This window comes from Cryptomeria japonica, chromosome 8 (genome assembly GCF_030272615.1).
Source record: "Cryptomeria japonica chromosome 8, Sugi_1.0, whole genome shotgun sequence".
Classification (NCBI taxonomy): Eukaryota; Viridiplantae; Streptophyta; class Pinopsida; order Cupressales; family Cupressaceae; genus Cryptomeria; species Cryptomeria japonica.
Genome location: NC_081412.1, coordinates 176961900 through 176985870, shown reverse-complemented (window position 1 = coordinate 176985870; position 23971 = coordinate 176961900). Strand labels below are relative to the sequence as shown.

The following is a 23971-nucleotide window of genomic DNA, read 5'->3' as shown; positions in this document are numbered from 1 at the left end:
TTTCATTTCACGAATTTTTCGTAGGACCGTGTACACTCCTGCCATGGTCCGAGAAACTTTTCCTCAAATTCACAAGGCAGCTTCATCTCAACATACTATTGCCAGATCTAGGTGCACAGCTTCATCCTATTCTTTTATCTTGAGTTATAATCAGATATTTTTTTCTTTTTCACTTGGTCATAAGTACATAATTAAATCAATTCAAATCTCAATCTTAGAAGGGGGAATTGACTTACCATCACTCAGAATTCAATCTCTTTCTCCAGAGGTTGAATCTAGTGTATTTCCCCCCTATTCTAATGTAATGCATGAAAATTATTTGAAGGGGAATTTGAAGTGAAACTTTCAACTCCTTGGAGGGAAGAAAATCTTTCCTCTAGATTTCATTCATTCAACTTTTTTCAACATTACAAATTGTAGCAAAAGAATTGGCCACTCATTTAAACAAGGTTTTGTAGATAGTCATATTTGAAAATAAAAATGGTTTTATACTAGGTAGGAAGATTACGGATAGCATAATTGTCACTTCTGAGACGTTTCATAACATTAATTTTGAGAAGATAAAATGCGTTCTCATTAAGTTAGATGTAAGAATAGCCTATGACAAGGTTCATTGGGCCTTTCTTTTGGCTATAATGAGTAAGCTAATATGGTTTCAATAAGGAGTAGTTGGATACAATATCTACATGCATATCGACTTTCTAATATTCGATGCTGATGAATGTTACTATGTGGGGTTTCTTTCAAGCTACAAATGGGCTTTAGTAGGGGGACCTATTGTCCCCATTTTTGTTTGTAACAATGGTAGAGGCTAACAGATGGTTTTATTTTTTTCTAATTGAACTATAGGATAGGGCCAGTCCCCTTACATTAGGATGGAGTTGGATTTCTTTTGATTTGAGCTATGTACCAGTGAGACCACATTTTTGAGGGGCCACATCCTCATATTTATTCAACATCAAATTGATCTCCTTATCATTCCTCTTTATCAATCCAGTTGCAGTTTCCTCCTTATTGCTCCATAGTCTCATTATTCCTCCATTTGTAGCCTCAACCACTTGTCAAACTCCTTATCCCTTCACTACCTTTCCATATTACTCCTTATACCTCCTACTCCTTATCACTCCAATAATGCATCTTCTTTATCTCCTTATCACTCTATTTTTTACGTCCAACCTAATAGTCATCCACTTGATCTCCTTATCTATCCTCTGCTAGTCTTTTGTAGTACTATCCCGAAATGAACATTCTCCACCATATGACACACTATCACAGCCTCATTAGCAGCGTCATCAACAATGTTGGACATCTCAATGTGGAAGCCAAGGGGCTCAATAAAGATTTGACCCTGAGACCTCCTACACAGGAGGTGCACAACATTGTCGTTGCATTACGGGGACAACCCCCCTAATGGATGGCGTTTTATAAAACTCATCTTGGATAAATTTTGAAAAGGCATTTGTCACTGATGGTATTGATCTGATTTCGCAGATCCAATTCGTGGATTACACATTGTTGTTGGGGGAGGAAAACCTATGTGAGGCAGAGGTCATCAAAATAGCTCTGGACATGTACTCTTTAGTGTCAAGGCATATTTTAAATAAGGACAAGAGTAAGTTTTTTTTTTAAATACAAAAAGGTCTTGCAAAGGAAGGTAGTGGATTTTATTAAATTTTGAAACTTATATCTCCCCTCCAAATATCTTGGGGCCCCTTTGTTGAAAGATACATTCAAATATTTTCACTAGTCTTGAGAGTCTAGCATAATAAATTGTATTCGCATACAATTCTTTCCTTGCACAGACCTCACCTTGGTCCTTTGCCTTCCAATGCTTGATGCATATTTTGATTCTACTCACACCATCCACACACCTATATTATCGTCTCCTTCTCTATCTTTCCTCTGGGACCGAGTCTTGATTGACAAAACTAGGGCATTGGATGCCTTGTTCCTAGCTTAGGAATAGAGCATTTAACACCTTGGTCCTCTCAATTAGGGTCCATTTTTAGTCCCCATAATGGCCATCTTAGATGAGTGAGAAATTTGATCTCATTTTGGCCTGCTCTGAAAAATTCAATTAATTTTTGAGCAATCAAGTATAAAAGGAGGTCTACCCTTCTCATTTGGAAACCTAATCTCCTAATCCTCTAAGTAATCAGAATTACACTCTAGCGAATTCAAGTAAGAAAGTAATCAGTCATTCATCAAGCATTGGAGTAGAAGTGAAGTCAAGTTTATGCATTTAAGATGGCATCCATGATCAACTTTCTTTGAATACATTCTAGACATGAAACCCTAAAACCTTTTCATGAGGATCAAACATAAGTTCATCAAGATATATTTTAATTAAAAGCATTTTTACTTCAGATATGATGTTTTCCACAAAAGGAAAGCATTTTGTAGTAATTTCCATTTCAATTCCTATTTCAATTTCAAAATTAATTCCTAAACCAGAGTTTGACTTAAGGCCAACCCCTATCCACAATATCTTTTCGTCTCTTTCTATGTGTAGAAAACAAGTTTAGGAGATATGCTCGGGGTATCTGACAATGTCGAAACTAACAAACAAGTTCAACTTTTGATGGAGCTAAATTCGGAGGACCAGAGAAAATCTATACTACCTAATCCTGAAAAATCAAGCAAAACTTTTGGGAACAGGTTCTAAACATCATCTCTTTCCTAGATCTTAGTTTGTGGCTTTGTGGGATATCTGTAGTAGTCTAATTTCAACATTTTACTTCAATTATTCATTGTTTTAACCTAATTTCACTTTAAATGTCCAATTTTAATCTAGAAAGAGGGTAACAAACCATTAACCAATGAATCTAATTAGAATTCTAGCACTTTCCCTATCTAGATTGTATCTAGATCTATGGGTTTCACCCCTCTTTTAATGTAATGATTGATTTGGATTGTTAGTGGTTTTATTATCTTAATTGAAATCCTAATTCCAAATTACACACTTGTAAATATATTTATCGATTAAATTCACAAAAAGTCTAATTTATTATTTTAAAATTGACTAGTGGGCTACATAAATTTTCAATTGTGATTTAGATCTAATTATTACGACGTGTTATGTTCAGATTTAGAGGTGTCCAATATTCAATATCACAATTCAAAATGCTTAATTGGTTGATCAATCATTTTTATAAACAAATTGTACTATTTAATCATAATTTTCATTAATTTTTCTTCCTTTGCGCATGAATTTTGTTACCATTAGTCCTACATATAATATTATAGTGAGGAGAAGTTGTAGAGTTAAGACTTCCCAAGGTGTAAACACTAAGGATATGGAGCCATAGCTGGATAACTTGTTCCAGGAGAATGCTGGTGTGTTCTCGAATCCAACAAATGACATCGTTTATCCCTATTCTCCTCATACTTCTCATGATGTGGATGAATCACTAACTAGGGTTACTATTGACCAATTAGAGAAGATTGATAATGAATTTGATAATCTTTAACAATAGATGACTCAGTAATACTTGGAAAAGTTAGGCAACTCCCCTAATTGAAGGATTAAAAAGAATGGTGCAAAACGATAAGATAGGTGTGATTTTGTTACATGACCTTGCTCATATTGTTGATACTAATATTATGCCAATCTAAAGTTGTGTCGAATTCCTTGGTTATTCTCAATCCACTAGCCAGGTTAACCATTCCATTTCTATGCCTACATCCTTGCCTAGTGTGCCTACATTTACATCTTCTATTATGACTACTTCTACACAAAATGTTGATCCTACACATTTATTCATGGGGGAAAACCTATTAATCAATATTCACACATATGCATAGCATATACACAAATATAGAAAGAGAGAGATAGAGAGAGACATACACCCATATTTAGTAATTGTTTAGATTTTGACAAAAAATATATGGTATTTTTTGAATGAAAAATGGATAACTCATTGTATATTGTATAGAATGTTGTTGTATCTAGTGACAAAAACATATGAATATACATCTACTCTATCCTATATATGACTGAAAATATTCAATTTGAATTAAATACCTATGCAATAAATATTTCAAGGTCTTGTCTTACTATGTGGGTATGTATACACATACATACATATGCATGTGGTTGTATGTACAACGCACCTTTAAATTGGATCTATTATCATTTTCAACACAATCGATTCTTAATGACAAGAAAACAAGACACAATCATGTTGAGTTGATAATAGATCATGTCACACAATTCAAACTATAACACCAAAAATTATGACTCGTGATATGGTCTATTGTAGTATTAAAACACATGATATAGTCATGTATTAATACAATCAAAGTTGATTGAACCATCTAAATCTTTGCTTGATATAGAAATATTGAATTCTCTTATTTTATTGCATCATATTATATAATTGATCATAAGCTAGGAGTAAGCTTTATGAAAAAATAAATAAGTATCATATGTCAAGGTTTTGTGTATTGCAACTCTTACAAGTTCTAATATTTTTGCAATTATCAATTTTTTGTAGCATATTGTAAATGTTGGGCCATCATGCAAAAGGGCAATATACATGGAGGGAATCTTTATATTATTTTTTGGCATTATCTGCAATATATCAATGGTTTTATGATAGTTGTAGAAGTCATTTAAGAATGAGTTATAAGTTAGATTGTGTTTTACATATTTCACCAACTATTTTTAGTTATGTCTAAGAGATATGAAAGACATTCCTATTGAATGTTCTAAGGGTTACGTTTGACTACTACCTTGATTATTGAAATGAATTAATCAAATTGAAAGTTGGATTATAAATTTGGAGGAGTTACTCTTTAAAATGAGTACATGGGTCATACTCGAGGTAATGAAACTGAGCTTTGATCCATTATTTTAAAAATTGAATATTAATTTCCTTAATCCTTTTGACTTATACATTAACAAGTTAGAATGAAAATTATATTATTTATTTACAGTACTCTTTATCGTTATGTGGATCAACTGAAATTGTGTTGGTCATTGGATGGTTAAGCCGTCGTCTAGTTTATATTATGTTCATATTTAAATTGAGTTTAATGAAGCGAAGTGCGCGAGGAGATTTGTTCTTGATTGCAAGTGGTTGTAATCATAAAGCTATCGTAACGTGTTTAAACACCAGTGATAGCTTCGAAATGGTAATCTTATGCATTAAGATAAACATTCTCTTCGTACAAGATTATGAACGGCGTGCAGGAAAGAAGAACAAGGCCACATTTCTTCATAAGCCAGGCTTTCGGATTTTTTATAGCATGGGGATATGTTTAATAGTATTTTGGTTTTTACTACATCAAGTAAGGTTGTATACTTTCCAGCTGTTCAGCAAGCAAAACTTTGCTCGTCTTTTAATATCCATCATCGGCTTCTCCATTTCTCGCAAAACAATATTTCTACGGTCAACCATAGTAGCCCGAGATGGAAAGATTGGGATCCTCTTCCATGGTTCTGAAGAACGTATGGGCCTCTTTCCTTGCACACGAAATCCCTTACCCAGATTCTCAAGTTCAAGGCAGCGCTTGTATCACTCCTCCTCCCGCCTTAACAACGAATTCCCTGGCACAATTTCACTGCGACACGACTTTCGGGGACTCCAATCTGAGCAACTGTAACGATGATGGTTTGTGTAAGACGCTGAATGAATCGGACTTCCGATGTTCTAGCAAGGCTTGTGAGCCTGAGGCGATGGCTGTCTGTCAACAGCGAAGCTCTTGACCTCGTCAAAGTGAAGAACCAGCCGGAGGAGGGGCATTGTGCGGAACAAGAGAGCACCAAAAAAAGACGGCTTGGTGGTTCAGGGGCGGATGAGAAGCGGTACAAAGGTGTTGGTGGAAAGTACGCTGCAGAAATTCGAGAGTCCACGAGACATGGAGCCCGGATTTAGCTTGGCACGTTTCTGACGGCGGAGGAGGCGGCCATGGCGTATGACAAAGCCGCTCTAAAAATGAGAGGTGCTCAAACCCAGTTGAACTTCCCCGTGGAAACAGTCGAACGGGCTCTGGCTCAAGAATATGTTGACTGCAAACCGATAATTCCTGCGTTATGAAAATCAGCAAACCGCTGCATAACGAGCGTATAAATTTCAGGTCACGGTTTCGATGTCGGCTTGAAGATTTTTTGCTATTGAATGTTGGCCATGTCTGTATATTCGGTTTGTTTTAAGGCAAACACAAACTGTAGTATTTAGAAGCTTCAAAGAAGAGTTTGTTCTTGTGGGTTGTTTCTCTCTGGAATGCTTCTGGTTGTAAGATAGGGTTTGTGCTTTTTCACTATCTGTTAATCTAAAGCATGGTCTTAGGGATCTCATGAGGGGTTTAGAGGTGGTCTCAGGAAGAAAGGATTATTTTGGAATCTTTTTTTTAAAAAAGGTGGTCTTATTTTTTAGGTTGGTTAGCTATTTGTCAAACATCTAAGTTTAATTTTTATTAAAAAAAGTTTTGAAAAGAAATAAATTATTTTTACTTGTTTTTATTATACACATAGTATAGAAGACAAAGGAATTATATTCATGAGACCGCCTACTTTCTTAAATTTTGGAGTTTAAATTTTTAAGATGAATTTCACTACAAAATTCATGGGAACAGCAACTTTATAATTTTCCTAAAAAATCTCAGCAGTTACAGCTCTATTTTTTAGGAAACCCTCCTCCATGACACCTCAACCTAATTCTTACAAATTTGTACTTAACTATTCTCATTCTGATGTGATGATCATTATATTTTATTATTATGAGTAATTGTTTTTTAATAGAGAAAAAAGTATGGTATAACATCCTTTTTCATGGGATAATAAATTATATTCCCTAATTTTTTTAATTTGTGTCCTTAATTTTAATTTTACTTTTATGTTCTTTTAACAATTCTCTATCATATGACATTTTTTAAATTTTATTTTGCAATTTTAGTAGTGTTTCATTTTATATATATATATATATATATATATATATATATATATATATATATATATATATATATATATATATATATATATATATATATATATATATATATGAGATTAATAATTAATTTTTTACAATTTTTTATTCAAATCATAATATGCTTAATTTGTATTTATTAAGCTGAGTAATGTGAATGAAAATAATATTGTAATGTAGGCAATTTTACAGTTCTTTCAATTTCAAATTACATATTGAGTGTATTTTGGCATTCATCCCACAAGTATGTTTTAGGAATCACTTCAGCTTTACCTAAGCCCATTTTTTCCTTACTAGATTATTGAGCTTCTACGTCATGGTTATATTCTACTCAGTGGGCTAAGAGCATAAGTCAAATTTGATCAAGATTCTTTAGAAAGTAAGTGCAATGCTGACATCTCATTTTTTCAAAGTGTTGAATATTGATTTCACATCCTAGTTCCTAATGTATCAACTATGGTAATACATGTTCAATAGAAAAAATGGCCTCTATGTTTGAATCTAAATTTGAAGCTATTATTCTCATCCAAAATCAATTTTAAGCTTTTAATATTACTATTGACTATCTTCTCCTTACCTTTGGGTACAAAATACCCTATTAAATTAACCTTTGAGGATTGACCTTCTAGAATATAGTTATTTTTCTATTGATATATAGACCATAATTTTTAGAAGGTTAGATTCATTTTGAAATGATTAAATTTCTAAGTATTTTATTCTTTGTACTTGATAAATTATTTTTAGTGAGTACTATTTCACATCTTGCAAAACTTGAGCTATTAATTGTATCAGTATTTTATTTCTTAAAGGAACATGATTAAAATCCATGTCTTACCCATCCCTTCCAGATTTGACTATTTACAAGTTCTCTCGATTCCATAAGATCCCCTTTAATATTTTTTGTTGTAATCTCTTTTCAATAGGTAAGTTTAGGACAAAGGGTCCACTCTCATGTATAAAAAGAAAAAACCATTATTTTCATCATCCCTCTAAATGGGGTGCACAAGAATTCATCTAACCATATACCATTGAATTGCAATCATTGAAGCCATGACACAAAGAGAAAAATATTATGTTAATCTAAAAGATTAAAAAAACAAAACAAAAAAAAAACACTTTATCCTATATTTTTTTAATCTCCTTTCTTTGAAGATCTTAATGTCATTGAATGGTTTAGTTTGGATGGAGGGGTTTTCTTTTTCAAATTCACTTTTGTCAATTCTTGTTCTATCTCAAGGTAGGCAGAGACTTCTTTGATATTTTTTCCCATTTGAAGTTCAACCATTATTACCTACTATTGGAATATTTGAAGACTCAAATAGGACTACGATGTTACTCAACAAAGGGTATGATTTCTCTAACGCAATTGTTGATTCCTCTATGAAAACACCATGTTTACTCATTTATGTAAAGGAACTAGAATGTTACAAAGATTTCTTATAAATCAACACAAAGATAAAAATAGCTAAACCTAAGAATAGGAAAAGAACCCTAAGTTTAGACTACGTGAAATAGAATATATAAAACCTAATTACTCTAATAGGGGTTCAAGTAGTAGTTGTTGCCTCCAAAATGTGTTGTTGTAGAGGCAAAGGGTTTATTGATTGTTAGTATTCTATTATGTTTTTGATAAAGTTAGCAGAGAGAAGGTCCCAAACCTACAAAATACCAAAAACAAAGTACAACTTCAAAAGGACTGGCATTAAGCAACTAGCTGAGAAACCCCAAACAACTATTTCTCGGAGTAATAAAAAATTAATGTCTCTATAACTAAACATACTAGTAATGACTAACCACCATCTCCCGAACATAATATAAGTATTTAGAGTATCAACATTACTAAGTAACTTAACCATACCGATAGCCATAATAAAATTTTGGCTCATATGGCACACAAGCCTCTTTTTAATAGGAAAACAAACTATATCTACTACTTTCATTAGCACAGTATTAATAAAAATATAAACTAAGCCTAACAACTTAATCATTTTAAATCATTTTTAATCATATTCAAATTTCGTTGAAGCTTATAAACTTGGCTGGCCTAGGTGTCCTCCTCACTATCCTCCCTGTCTTCATCATCCTCATCTGCCTTCCCTTCTTTGTCTAGTTTCCTTATCTTATTTTTCATCTTACTGTACCTAGACATGAACCCCCATGGTAGCTTATCTCATGATACCATCTATGATGATGCATAATGAACCAAAGGCCTCCCATATATTGTCAAAACACTACTTGTAGTCTTCGGTTTTCTCTTCCAGGTTTAGGACTCTCTCTTTCATCTCCACAATATGATCCTTCAAGTATTTATTATTTTTTTATGTAAAGACAAGTCTAGTGAACAAGGGACCATTTCTATATCCTCCTAAGAATTGAAAGGTTGTGTGTTCAAGTCAAAATCCTCTGAGTCCTCTGAGGAATTGCTCTCTTCTTCAATCTCCTCCCTATACTTTTCTTCTTGTTCTTCTTCTTTAGCTTGTAATTCCTCATCCTCCGGGTCCTCGTTAGAGATATCACCCCCTTCCTCCAAGTTAAAGGTCTCTTCAAGATTCATGGCCATCTCCTTTGTCTCGATTGAAACAGTTTTTTCCTTAGCCAATAGCCTAGCGAATCTTCTTTCTCCTAAACTACTCTCCTTCTCTCTCTCCACTATCTTTTCCTCTTCATTTTCTGAGTCATGGAAGTCAAGGTCAAAAGTAATACTCTTTATTACAGAGTCCTTCTCAGTCCTCTTATCTTTCACAAGGCTATTTTTGGGGTTATTCAGGTTAATTTTGAGCAAGGCTACCTCAAGGGGCTCAATTTTGAGTGCTACCAGTGGTTTATTACCCTTATGTTTTGATGGGGGAGTAGAATCAGGCGAACACAGGGGTTTTATTTCAATTAGCTCAATTTTAATAGAGGACCCTTGTTTTTCCTTTTTCGGCTCGACATTGGTAGGCAGAGGGAGTAGACAACTTTGTTTTGGGGAGTGGTCAAAGGAAAACTTACAAATTATATAGATAAAACCTTGGTGGAGTGGCGAATTCACTCCATTAGCAATACAAGACTCCAAAGAGGTAAATAGGAAATAGGGTAAATTAACCCTTTCCCCATGCCTAATATGATTTAAGATGGGAAAATGGTACCTATGAACTATAGCATAAAGGCCCCATAAAGTGAAATATTTCATTACAAAATAACTAACTATGGGATAGGGTTTTTGGAGAACAGAGCGGCCATACCAAATTTTGAACCACCACCAACCATTTGCCTTTCTCTAAGAACTTCCTCATATAGAATTTATAATCATTGCTACTCCACCTCTCCACTTTTTACACTTCTTTCTTCGGTGTAGTAACTTTTTTAATTAGCTCCATTTACACCACAAAGGATATACGCCCTACCATAACTTCTCCATTCTACCATGAATTACAAACCCTCTCAGATAATGCCCTATTGTACCCTATCATGGCAAGGAAAAAAGGGGTCATCCCCATATTATGGAAGAGCTCTTAGACCTCTTCATTGTTCTAGAGTTCTTTACAACTCTTTGGATCTATTCATTTTAGAGGGCCCCCCATCTCAGTCTGATTCTTTGTAGAGCAGAAACAATAGATATGGAAACGACTGCCAACCCAAGTGAGAGTTTTAGAATTTTATTTTTCTATTAAAAGATGCTCATTTAAAAGGTTATTTTTGGCTTGATAGGTTGCGTTGTCTACACATATGGGCCTTCTTTTCACATTATGGGAAATTAAGGCTCCTTGAGAAACAAGACCAGTGCTTTTTCCATAAATGATATTGTTGTCCTTAACAATCACCACAAGGCATGAGAGAATAAGAATCATACTACCAACTAGACCTTTCATATTTATGACACCCTTGTCATGAACATGCCAACTGGGCAGTATACGTATCACCCCAATCAGCCAAGCAGTTAGCATTCTACTCATCATCTTGTAGGTTATCAGGTGAGCAATTTGAATTTGAAATTTCTTGGCGCTCAATGAATGTAAAGAAAAGGGAAATCCCCAACCATTACATTTTCAAGTAATTGATCGAATCACCCAGGAAAGGTTTTACCTTCACTAGCCAAAATATTTTTAATCTTGCCAAGCTCTCTTTATAATTAAAGTGACACCATTATTTTTCGATTAAGCCTTTATTTGCAAACTCATTCCTTGTTGCATTTCCTTCCTTGTACGTGTGTGTTGCACTTTTATTTTGTGAAAGGCTTTGAATAGAATTTAATACTTCTAAATAATTCCTCTTATCTCCCAAGGGGCTTTCATGGTATCATTTAGCTAGTTGACTACAAGTTTTGAATCACCTTCCAAAATTTTATTGATGTCATTATGGTGGTATGGGTGTTCAAGGCCCTTCCAGGCCACCATCTCTTATGTTTCTTTATTCAAACCCAGTCCAAGGTTTGCACAATACCCTTCTATCATGTAGCCTCTACAATCCCTTATGATGTGTCCTGCTCTAGATAAACTAGGGTTCCCTTTTAAACAACCATCAAAATTACACTTTAGACAACCTTCCTCTGAGGGGGTCCAAGTGTAGCTTTTCCTTAAGATCATATTTTGTCAATTAATCCTTAGAAGACTATGATGAGTTCCCCATCTCTATTTTAATCTTAGGTCTAGTAGACTTGGAAAACCTTTTTATTTCTATGGTTGACTCGCATTAATGCTCTCTTTTACCTGTTGCTTTATAACATAAAATAGCACCTTACTACTTGCTTTATCCCTAAACACTCTATTATTTCATTCTTTCCAAATATTCCAAGCCATAATAGGCAGAATGGGGATCCAAATTTTATTGGTAATAGGATGAGTATAAGGGGTTAGAAGCCACTTCTCCATAAGCCCATTCATATTCTCTAGCAAAGTCCAACAAGTTTTTAAATCTCCTAGCACTTCTTCCCAAATTTCCTTGGCAATTTGGCAATGCAAAAATAGGTGGTCAATGCTCTCAAGGTCTTTACATGGGGGCTTCACTTAGTGAGCCTAGGTTACATCATGTGTGTTCATAGCATACTAAATAATCCCCCTATTTTCAAAAAATATTGTCCTAAACTCCTTTTTTGTCACATCCTCCCAATACACAACCCAAATTAAAAGCCCCCCTATTTTCACCAAATATTGCATTTTTACTTAGCCCAAATTAAAAATCCCCCTATTTTCACCAATAGGCAATATATTGTACCATCATTTTTAGGATATTAAAACCCCCAATATGAATGCACGTGATATAATATTGCCTAGTTGGTGAAGCCCCTGTGCATCTTTAGAGGATAAAACACACCTATTTACAAAGGAAAAACCTTTTTTGTTTAGATTATCTATCATTAAAAATATTCCATGAGTAGTAGCCGACTAGAAACAATTGATCTTTGGAATAAGGCCTTTGATCCAAAAGTTTCTCCAAAAAAAGGTTTCAACTGATTCTCCCATAATACTATGATAGGTTAACTTAACTGAGAAAGTTCCAAAGGAGTTTGGCCACCATATCCATTCATCCTCCACATGAGGAGAGAGGAAAGTGCAATCAACTAAAAGAGATGGTAGAGATTGAGCCTCTCTGACAAGTTGGTCATGGTGTTGGATCAGGATATCCCCCTCTTGAAGCACCTCATTTTCTAGGGCCTTCCATTTTTCCATGTCTACTTGCAATATAATATAATCATAAACCAACTTTCCACATTTATTGCTTGATTTTCCTGAATTGAGGTAATTTTGAGAGGGCTTTGCCTTTAATCCACGCATCATCCCAGAAATTGATTCCTTTTCCATTCTCAATTAGCCTTTTTCCACCCTTCCTAAGGATAGCTCTAATTTTTGCAACATTATTCCAAATGTAGGATCCTAAGGGTAAATCCATCTCCTTTAGGAAACAATGGCTTCTAGGATTACTGATGTATTTAGAATTTATAATATCTGTCCAATCTTTTTTCCCTTCAATCAACTACCATCTAACTTTGGAGCTTAAGGCATGATTGAAAGACTTAATTTTTCTTATTCCAAGACCCCCTACATTAATCAAGCAACATACCCTATCCCAAGACACAAGAGATAGTCTATTTTTTTCCTCTATTTCAGTCAATAGGAAATGTTTTTGGATCCTTTCTATCTTGTTAGCAACAAACCCTTGCATTTTAAAGAGGGAGAGGTAATAAACTGGAATATTTTCAAGACAAGACTTTACCAACTGAATTTTTCTCACCAAACTAAGGAACCTCCCTTTCAATCCCGCTAACTTCTTCTAAAATCTTTCAATTGTCTCATTCCAAAATAGAGAGGATGGAGATTTAAAGGTTAAGGGTAACCCTAGGTAGGAATCCGGTAGGGCAATAGTCTGACAAGCCAAAATATTAGAAATTTTCTCCTGTAGGTTGTAACTAACATTCATAAAAAGGAACTTTTCTTCTCATAGTTAATATGTTACCCTAAGATCGTTGCATTGTTATCCAGAGTCACCTTCCAGAATTTTGCTTCTGAGATATAAGATTCACCAAAGATGATGGTATCATCAACAAACTGTTGGTGTGATATATGATCCAAAGTAGAGGCAACCCTAACACTCCTTACGTTTCCTCTCCTTTTAAATTTTTCAATATTCCTACCAAGAACCTCAAAAATGATAATGAATAGATATGGCGAAGCCCTTTCCCACATGAAAAATAACCACTAGTGGAATCATTTAGTAACACTAAGAATTTTGGAGTCATTACACATTGAACTATCATATAAATAGAAATTTACCCTTGAACCCAAACTTTTTTATAACTTCAAAGAGAAAGTTCCAAGAAACTCTTTCATAAGCTTTTGAAATATCCAATTTGAAGGCCACAAAGGGTACTTTGCTACTATACATTCAGTGTAGAAATTCTTGTGCAACTATAACTACATCCATAATGTGTCTCCCTTTGAAAAAACCTTTTTGGTTCACAAATATTATCTTATCAAGCAAAGGTTTGAGCCTACTAACCAAAACCTTTGAGATGATTTTGTATAGAGTATTGCTTAAGTTGATAGGCCTAAAGTCCTTGATGGAGGCAACATTATTATTTTTTGGAATTAAAGTAATGAAGATTGAGCTGATTTGGTTGAGGAGTTTACCTGACCTAAATAAGTCCTTCACTACATGATAGATATCCACTCCAATGATATCCTAGTGACCATGGAAGAAGGCAGGAGAGAATCCATCAGGACCTAGGCCTTTGAAAGCACCAAAGGAGAACACCACATCCCTAACCTCCTAGAAGGATACCTTGGAGACCAGTAATGATAGATCATCCTCAGTGATAACCTCCAGAATCACCCCAATAAAATCAATGGGGTCTTGATAGCTATTCTGGTTATTTGAGTTATTCGGGCTAAACAAATGAACAAAGATCTCTGCCATCTCTTTTTAATTATTTATGATCAATCCATCATCTTTAATGAGATTTCTTATACTATTTCTACTCTCGTGCTCCATGGTGAATTGATGAAAGAATTTCATGTTTTTATCTCCTTCTGTGAGTCATTGTATTCTTGATTTTTGTTTCCAAAAAACCTCTTCTTTATTGTTCAACCCAAAACATTGATCTCTTAGCAAGATCTCCTCCCTACTCTCTTCCTCAGAAGTAAAATTATCTTCTATCTTCCATTGAATGTTCTCAAGGTTGGAAATAGTGACCCTCTTTTGTTCAAACATATTCCGAAGCGAGTAATGGTCCAACCTCTGACCATTTCCTTCAGGAGCTTAAGTTTTTGGGCAACACGAAGCATTAGGGTAGCATAGACAAGGACATTCCACCATTGTTAAACTAGAGATCTAAATTTTGAGTGTTGGGGCCACATTATTTCATATTTAAAGGGATATAAATTTTTCTACCTGGAGTCTTCCATGGACAGAAGAATTGCACTATGATCAAAGCTTGATCTAGGAAGGGCATAGAGAGAGAGGGAGTCATATTTTTTCCAATTACTCGACACCAAGAACCTGTCAATATTGACCTAAATAAGATTTTGGCCAAGAATTTTATTAGACCAAGTAAATTTGGAACCAGTGAGATGGATATCCATCAGTCTCATTACAGAAATAAAGTCTGCCAAATCAGTTATGCTCTTTGAATAGTCTTCAATACCACTAGATTTCTCTGAGGGAAAAAGAGGAGAGCTAAAATCTCCAGCTACCATTCACAAATATGCCACCTAACTCTAAATAAGGATAGCTAGACAAGACCCACTTTTATCAAAGTAAAATTGAACAAATAAAATTTGTTACTTAATTAGATTAAATAAATTATTTTCATCACAAATATCTAAAATGACAAAATAATCCATAATTCATAATTAATTTAATGAACAATAATAAACTAAATAAAAAGATCAAATCAGTTATGAAATGATTAAAATGATTAGCAAATCTTTAAAATAAAACCAAATCAATGAATTATTTGATAAAAATAAATTAAAAAATCTATATAAATATTAAATTTATCAATTATATTTTTCTTATACTATCCATCCATGGACATCCTTAAAATTCTATAATGTGAGGTCAAATATTTTATTTTCAATGGTCTATTTGAAGAAATTAGATATTATCATAGGTTTACAATTGCATTATAATAATGGGTTTTTAACATTATTCAAAATTTTATTTTTTATTTTTTATTTTCATAGTTATAGATGAAATCTTATCAATTTTTGAGTTCACATTTGGAACACCATGTAGATATTTCTCAATATAGTTTTTTTTCCATCTTCACCCATATGTTTCATTCTAATATGAAAATGATATTATTTAAGAAGATCTTCAACAATAAGAAGCCATTATGGATATCTACTCTCTCAAACAAATCCAATCCAATGATTCTATGATGACATTTTTGTCTTGTACTAAACCAATGTAGAAAAGTCTTCAAAATTGAAGAGATGCATCCTTATATTTTATTCACAAACACAAACCCCAACACTAACAAGTATTCTCTTTTCCCTATTTGGGAAATAAATAATAGTTTATTCATTTAAAGTTATATAGTTTATTATTTTCTATCAAGAAATTAATTGAATTATAAGAATGATTGATAATCTAATCAATAAACAAAAAGAGATGTTGAGATCTTATGGAAAATATTTATTTTTTACTAATGGGAGAAAATGAAATCCTTTTAGAGTGCACCCATGATCATAGAGTACACATGTTTTAAACTGTAATTTAGCCATCAAAATCAATATACTCCAACCCATGGCTAGTTCACTAGTGTAATAGATTATCAATTTTTTATTTAGATTACTCATAATTTATATATATTTTAATGATAGATAATTTATTTAATATATCTAAATAATTGAAATTGTTTCATTGAGAAAAAGGACATTTCTAACAAACAAAAAATTCTCTACTTGTATGTTAAATGTATTATCTTTCATAAAGCCTATCTTCATTAGATAATAGAAAGTGAATATAAGATAAAATATAAAAAATTTAAAAATTATATAATTTGGAAAGCTCGTTATAAGGGTTGACATGAGTGGAATAAAGAAAATTAAATAAAAGCTAAGTATGTCATATGAGTGTCATTAGAAAAATTTATTTAATCAGATTTCCTTCATTAAAGAGTTACCATGAAAAGTATCTCATTAAAACATTTCAATCTAATAAAAAAAAGACCTTCAATAAAAACTCCTTTACCTTTAATTGAACGTTAATGAGATGTAGAACCTTGAAAAAGAACTAGACCTTCATTTGAAGAACTTTAGTTAAACATCATTCATTTAAATGGTGAAAAAGAAATTTTTTTCACAACTTATCCACCAAAAAATATAGATAGATATTTGTCCTATTTCAATTGACTAAAATTGACCTTTGATTCTTGAAGTGGGTGATATTTAAGAATTACCCATTTGAAAGTATTCCAACTTTTAAAACTATGATCACAAGTGAGACAATCTTTATGCTACCACCTATGAGTTACACTTAGGCGAACATGGGTCCCACATGGACTAGTCAAATAAAGGTTTGATTCATGACCTTGAAATTTTCATAGTATCTCTTTTTTATTTATAGATATATATTGAGCATTTCTATTAGACTTTATATGATCACTTTTTATATACTTGATTATATTATTAAATTTTTTAAAGGACTTCAATCTTTTTTTGTCCATTAAAATACTATAATTTTAAAGTTATATTATAATCATATGGAAAAATATATATTAATTTCACTCTATTACTATTTATTTTTTTGGTATAACAACCCTTTCACTTGTCCTTTAAAAAATTGAAATTCATATATACACATTAGCTTTCTCTAAAATTATAGGGAATCTAACTTTAGTTGATTTCACCATATACTCTTTGGACCAATCCTTCACTTTGATTTATTATTTATTAATTATCAATTAACATCAATGTTTGGATGAATTTTTATGTCTTAATATTCTACAATTCTAGTGTTAGTGTAAAGAAAGGTTGCTTTCTCGTTGGTTGGAGCAATCGAAAGTGTGTTGATCGTCTACGACACTTCATGAAAATATAAAATGAGTTAAATCTAGTTAAGTTGGCAAAGAGTTTGATTGCGAAACACTATTATTGCATGATAATGTGTGTAAAGCGACACATCATTACCAATTTTGTAAAATAAAATTTATATTCAATCAATCTTATCCACAAGGGCGACAAACAATGCCTAAGTTGGTCATTGTAGTTGTTTAGAAGTACAATGACTTAAGAAAACCCATGTGAAAGCAACGACTTAACTCCTTGATACCCACCGCTATTTCTAAAAGATTTTTTATTTTTATTGTTTTCTAGTTATTTTATTAGGGAAAGTATTAAATTTAACAAGTGCGATTTCCAATATTTAATTCGTTATGATAAAATTTGCATTAAAATTTATGGACTTTGAAAAATTTACTCCATTTAAGTTATATAAGATTGAACATAAAATAGTGAATATATAAGAAATGTGATTGTATAATAATATTTTTAATTGTTTCCAAATGAATAATGTAAATTATTCATGAAGTCAATGGGCTCTTGGTTTACTAGTGAAGTTGAACGGTTTTTAATGAGTCCACCAGTGATTGTGTATTTCTGAACATGCTAACGTGGCTTGGAAATGGTAATGTCAACATCAGGATAAACGTTGACAAATAAATTTGACAATAAGTTACGTCCAAACTTCAGACTAGAGAATGACCATTTTTCCAGGGTGACAAAAAGAGCCCACATTCACCATTTCAAGCTGCAATACATCTCCTATAATGGTGTAGGTGTACTACTTAGTCAATTGACTACAAATTTTGTATATATATTGTTCCTTACTTTTGTCTTTTGTGGGATTTTCTTTTCCACCTTCGAGGTCATCTTTATTTTTCTAATAGAAATTTTCCATAACAGCTTGTATCCCATGCAATGGATTTGTTCACATTAATGACGTGTTTTCTTTTACAATGATTACAAAATTGAAGTTCAAATGCTAGTTATGATACAATGTAACTGTAAGCCAACTGTGACCTCTATTTCTTGGGCCTTAACTTTCATGATGAATGGTATCCCTTTTCATGCAATAAAAAATCGTATTTTTTAATTTTATTTTAATTTTTATATAATCCATCTTAAATTTCTTTCATATGATATTTCTCTAACTAGAAGTATATCAATTATAGTAGAGCTTTTTTATATTTTATTTAAGATTTTATTTTCATATATTTCACATTTTATTGTTGTATTATTAATTTAAGAGTTGATTCTTTGTATATAAGAAATTAAATAAAATTATATGTATATGTATTTGTATTTGTATGCATATGTAAATGTCTATGTGTATGGATATGTATATATGTGTGTATATACACAAGTTTAGTATTGTTATAATATTTATATCAATATATCATATATTTAATTTTGCTTTCGATAATTTCTTTGCTTTGAATCTTAATTATTTTGTCTAATGTTCATACCTTGTTGGATGTCATTATGACTTGGACCCCATTTGTTTAAATTTTATCTCTTTTATTCCATTTAAAGAATCAAAGTTTTCTATCTTTAAATATATTGATCATGATGCAAAAAATTCTCAAAAAACACTCCAAGAGATGGAAAACTCTGAGTTCAAAAAGAATGGTGAGTTGTGGGGCAAGGTTATCTAGGGAAATCTAGACTCGTATGTGGAGTGCATGACTATACCTGACCCCAAAATATATGCCGCCTTTGTTCAAGCCTGGAACAACAACAATATGAAATTGGGAAGTGTTACTTTTGAGGTTACTAAGCAAATCATTGTGTATGATATTGGGTTGGCTTTGGATGGTGTCACCTTCCCTAAAAAGTCCAAGGGAAATTACAAGGAAGACTTTGACCAATTATTTCAACCTGGTGAAGGGGTCTCCAAATTGCAAAGTGGCTACAATCATTAAGAGCTCTTGGGAATATGGAAGGAGGCTGCCCTGTTCTTAATGAAATACTTCACACTCAATGGCAAGAAGAGGTGATTTCACCTTTAGCTCTTCTTGATGCAGAGGTCGGCAAGGAAGCACAATTAAGCCCTAACTCCAACCTTCTGTAGATGATCAAACCTTTTGTTCACTCTGACCTAGTGAACAATGTCACCTTACTTAGCATACTAAGGCTAATGGCTAACTAACCAAATTAGCAAAACGTGGAAATACTCGAACCCTTTGGTTAAGGGAGTGGATAGGGTTCCCCTATCTTGTTTCAGACTTTTTTTGATCAACCAAGTTGATTCCCAACAACTCCTAGACCCGCAACACCCAAGTTCTACTATACTGTCATACCAGATTGAATTCGGCTTGTAGCCCTCCAAACACTGTTTTCTGCAAAATAGCCTCAACTCTTCCAAAGGATGAAGAAAACAGACTTTAGATCTGAGTACCCTTTACTGAGTACTTTCAAATTCCAAAAGGATGGTCTCCTACTCCTTTTGTACACCCTTAAACTCCTCTTGGCTAGATAGGCCTAATAGGGGTAACTAGGTTAGGTTTTGAAGTAACAAACTGCAAATAAATTCACAAGGATAAATAAACATTATGTTTAGGTCTAAGGATACTCCTACACACACAATCCAACCTTGGATTGGTTCAGTCCAATCCCGGAGTCCTTCTGCACTCCTACTTTCTCAATTCTGAGACCAAGCACATGGGCATGCTTGGCCTAAGGTATGGTGTGGAACCTAAGTGCTAACACTTCCCAGGATGCAACTACCAAAGTCCTAACTTACATTTCTCTAACTTGAACTCCCCAAATGGTCGTTATGGTCCAATGCAGGAATCTCAAGTTAGAGAAATTGTTGGATGAAACCCTGATTGCACTTTACTTTGGCTGTTACACTAGAGAAGAAAAACTTCTGACTCACATGTGTCCACCCAGACCCTAAGTCAATTAAAAAATAAATGGAATTACAGAATCGTAAACCTTCATGCCATGCCAAGTCTTATCAATGCAACTTATCAATTTTTCAACACCAAAAGATGTTCTGTGAAACTTGCAACTGTATTTCTGTCCACACCAAAAGATCAATTACATTCGTTGAATCAATCCTCCCTCTCTTGGAAATGATTCAAACTTGTTCAAATAGGTCTCCACCAACATCCTCAACTAAAATCCATACTAGCCTAGCCATTGGGAGGAGTTGGGAGACCAAATTCCCATTCGGTTACATTTTTTGGCAGTTGGCAACTTCCATCAGGTCATCAGCATAGGTCGAAAGAATGATCTTTGATGCCCGATGGCCAGTTTTACAATCATGTGGTTCTATCGGGTCATCGAGTTAACTAAAAATAGGGCTCCTGATGTTCGATCACAAACTCTACCAGTGGTGTGTTCCTATCGGGTCTTTGGAGTAGCTCAAAAACTCTCCATCTGATGCCTGATGAAATGTTCTCAAGGTGGCGTGCTTTTCCATCGGCTCTTTGGGATAGCTTAAACACCGCTTTGCCGATACCTGATAACTAGTGGATACAAGTTTGCTTTCCCATCGGGTCGTCAGGATGACTTCAAAACAACTTCTCTGATTTCTGACACCAAAACTCCAAGTGTGCTGACTTATCGGGTCATCGGGGTAAGTCAGGATCCTCGACTTTTGATCCCCAATGCTGACTCCTTCAGTTTGCTACTCTATCGGGTCATCGCGAGTGGAGCAAAACAGCTACATCGATACCCGATAAAAACTCCTTTGGAATGTCGCCCCTCCATCGAGTTATCGGGTGGTACTCAAACAAGTTACACCGATACCCGATGACAATTCTTCAAGAAGGCGACTGTATCAGGATAAGTTACACCGATAGTGCAACTTTAATAACTTTTTGCACAATTTGGTCTATCGACCATTTATGCATTTTCTTGCACTCCAAAGGTTTCCAAATGAACCCTAAGCACACAAGACACGCAAAATTGACTCTTCCTACTCTACCATAGATCTGTTGACCAAGTTTGACCAAGTGGTTTATAGGTGTACCAACTTGACAATTGGTCTTACAAAAAAAATGGATCTTTATTACAACAAACATGAAAATGGAAAAGGGGCTTCATTGTTGGGGTGCTCCTGCACCACTTCCCTATGTTGAACCATATGCGCCATGTGGTAAGGATGAACTTCCCTTACTAGGTTTTGTCTTCCCTTAATCTATTTCTAGGGCTATTGCTAAAGGAAAACCCCCCTGCACTAGGGTCTTATTCGTAGGCTGTATTGTTTTCACTTAGGCCAAAAGCCCTCACATGGGGTCCCTACTTGTGATATTGGGTGCAGTTTTGATCCGAATTTATATGTTGACCTTTTTATGACTCCATCCAACTCTGCTAAAGTGTCCGACTTGGGCCCTAAACTGCCCACTAGAAAAGATCCCACCCACATGGCCAAATTCAAGGTCGTTTCCACTTCTAAAAAGGACCTTATTGAGGAAACTCCATTAAAGGAGCATAAGAAGGTAGAAATTGTTGAGGATTCAGAGTGTGATTTCATTTCCTCTAATGAATTAGACTCCTCTAAAACCATGGGTTTTGATTGGTCCCTTGCCAAGAATGTTTTCAATGATGCTAACCCTCCCTCCCCACCACAAACACTCCCCCCACTAAGCCCCCAAGCTCTATCATAGTCCTCACCAATCTTGTGAAGGATATCCACAATGATGTGCAAAGGTAGGATGACATGCTCAAGTGGCTTTTCAGGTAGATGAATGTTTCTATTAGGAAGATTAACAGGTTGGAGGAACTTGTAGAAGCAAGCTAGGGCTAATACCTAGGTTGAGGGTGCAGATGAGGACAGAGTCTGGAAGGCGGCCAATGATTTTGTTGGCCTTATGAACAACTGGGATAAGATGAAAGGGAGAGTTGATGCCCTGGATGGTAAGATGAAAATGACAGGGACTAAAGCTGAGTTGGAAGAAATTTGGCATGGCCAAGAGGCCCTTAATTCTAACTATATTTTAGAATTATTATCATCTACTAAATTAATTTAGATTATATCTCTCTGACTGATGTGAATCTTTCTTTCCTTTCACGATATTCTATCAAAATTACTAATGTTTGGATGAATTTTTATGTCCCAACTTTCTAGAAGTCTAAACTTAATACACTGAACTCTTTATCGTTATGTGGATCAATTGAATTTGTGTTGATCATTGGATGGTTAAGCCGTCGTCTGGTTCATATTACGTTCATAATTAAAATGACTTTAATGAAGCGAAGTGGGCGAGGAGATTTGCAGTCGATTGCAAGTGGCTGTAATGATAAAGGCATAGTAACGTGTCCAAACACCTGTAATGGCTTGGAAATGGTAATCTTATGCATTAAGATAAACATTTTCTTCGTACAAGATTATGAACGGCGTGCAGGAAAGATGAACAAGGCCACATTTCTTCATAAGCCAGCCTTTAGATTTTTTTATAGCATGTGCATATTTTTAACAGTATTTTGGTTTTTACTACATCAAGTAAGGTTGAATACTTTCCAGCTGTTCAGCAAGCAAGACTTTGCTCGTCTTTTAATACCATCGTCCGCTTCTCCATTTGTCTCAAAACAATATTTCTCCGGTCAACAACAATAGCCCGAGATGGAAAGATTGGGATCCTCGTCCATGGTTCTGGAGAACGTATGGGCCTCTTTCCTTGCAGAAGAAATCCCTTACAGGCCAGATTCTCAACTTCAAGGCGGTGCAGCTTGTATCACTTCTCCTCCCGCCTCAACAGCAAATTCCATGTCAATGAATCACTGCAACGCCACTTTGAGGGACTCCAATTTGAGCACCTGTGAAGATGATGGTTTGTGTAAGACGCTGAATGAATCAGATTTAACCGATGTTCTAGAAAGGCTTGTGAGCCTGAGGCGTGGCTGTCTGTCAACTGCGAAGCTCTTGACCTGGTCAAATTGAAGAACCAGTCGGAGGAGGGGCACTGTGCGGAACAAGAGAGCACCAAAAAAGGACGGCTTGGTGGTTCAGGGGAGGCTGAGAAGCGTTACAGAGGTGTTCGGCGACGGCCGTTGGGAAAGTACGCTGCGGAAATTCGAGACAACGAGACATGTTACCCGGATTTGGCTTGGCACATTTTTGACGGCGGAGGAGGTGGCCATGGCGTACGACAAAGCAGCTTTTAAAATGAGAGGTGCTCAAACCCAGTTGAACTTCCCAGCGGAAACAGTCGAACGGGCTCTGGCTAGTCAAGAATATGTCGACTGCAAACAGATAATTCCTCCGTTGTGAAAATCGGCAAACAGCTGCATAACGAGCGTATACATTTCAGGTCACGGTTTCGATGTCGGCTTCAACGTTTTTGGCTATTCAATGTTGGCCATGTCTGTATATTCCGTTTGTTTTAAGGTAAAAACTATAGTATTTAGTAGCTTCCAAGAAGAGTTTGTTTTTGTGGATTATTTCTCTCTGAGAATGCTTCTGGTTGTAAGATAGGGTCTGTGCTTTCTCACCATCCGTTAACCTGATTCTTACAAATTTGAACTCCACTATTCTCATTTGATTGCCTTTATATTTAATTATTATGATGAATTATTTTTCGATAAGAGAAAAAAATATGTTATATCATCCTT

At 34.5% G+C, this 23971-nt stretch overlaps 1 protein-coding gene across 1 annotated transcript; it reads left to right on the top strand.

Annotated features, from left to right (window-relative positions):
* Positions 1-22982: 22982 nt before the first annotated feature.
* LOC131050606 (ethylene-responsive transcription factor ERF034-like) lies at positions 22983-23630 on the top strand. Its single transcript, XM_059210267.1, has 2 exons — positions 22983-23243; positions 23370-23630. Exons 1-2 carry the CDS (start codon positions 22983-22985, stop codon positions 23628-23630), a joined length of 522 nt encoding a protein of 173 aa, XP_059066250.1.
* The last annotated feature ends 341 nt before the right edge of the window (positions 23631-23971 follow it).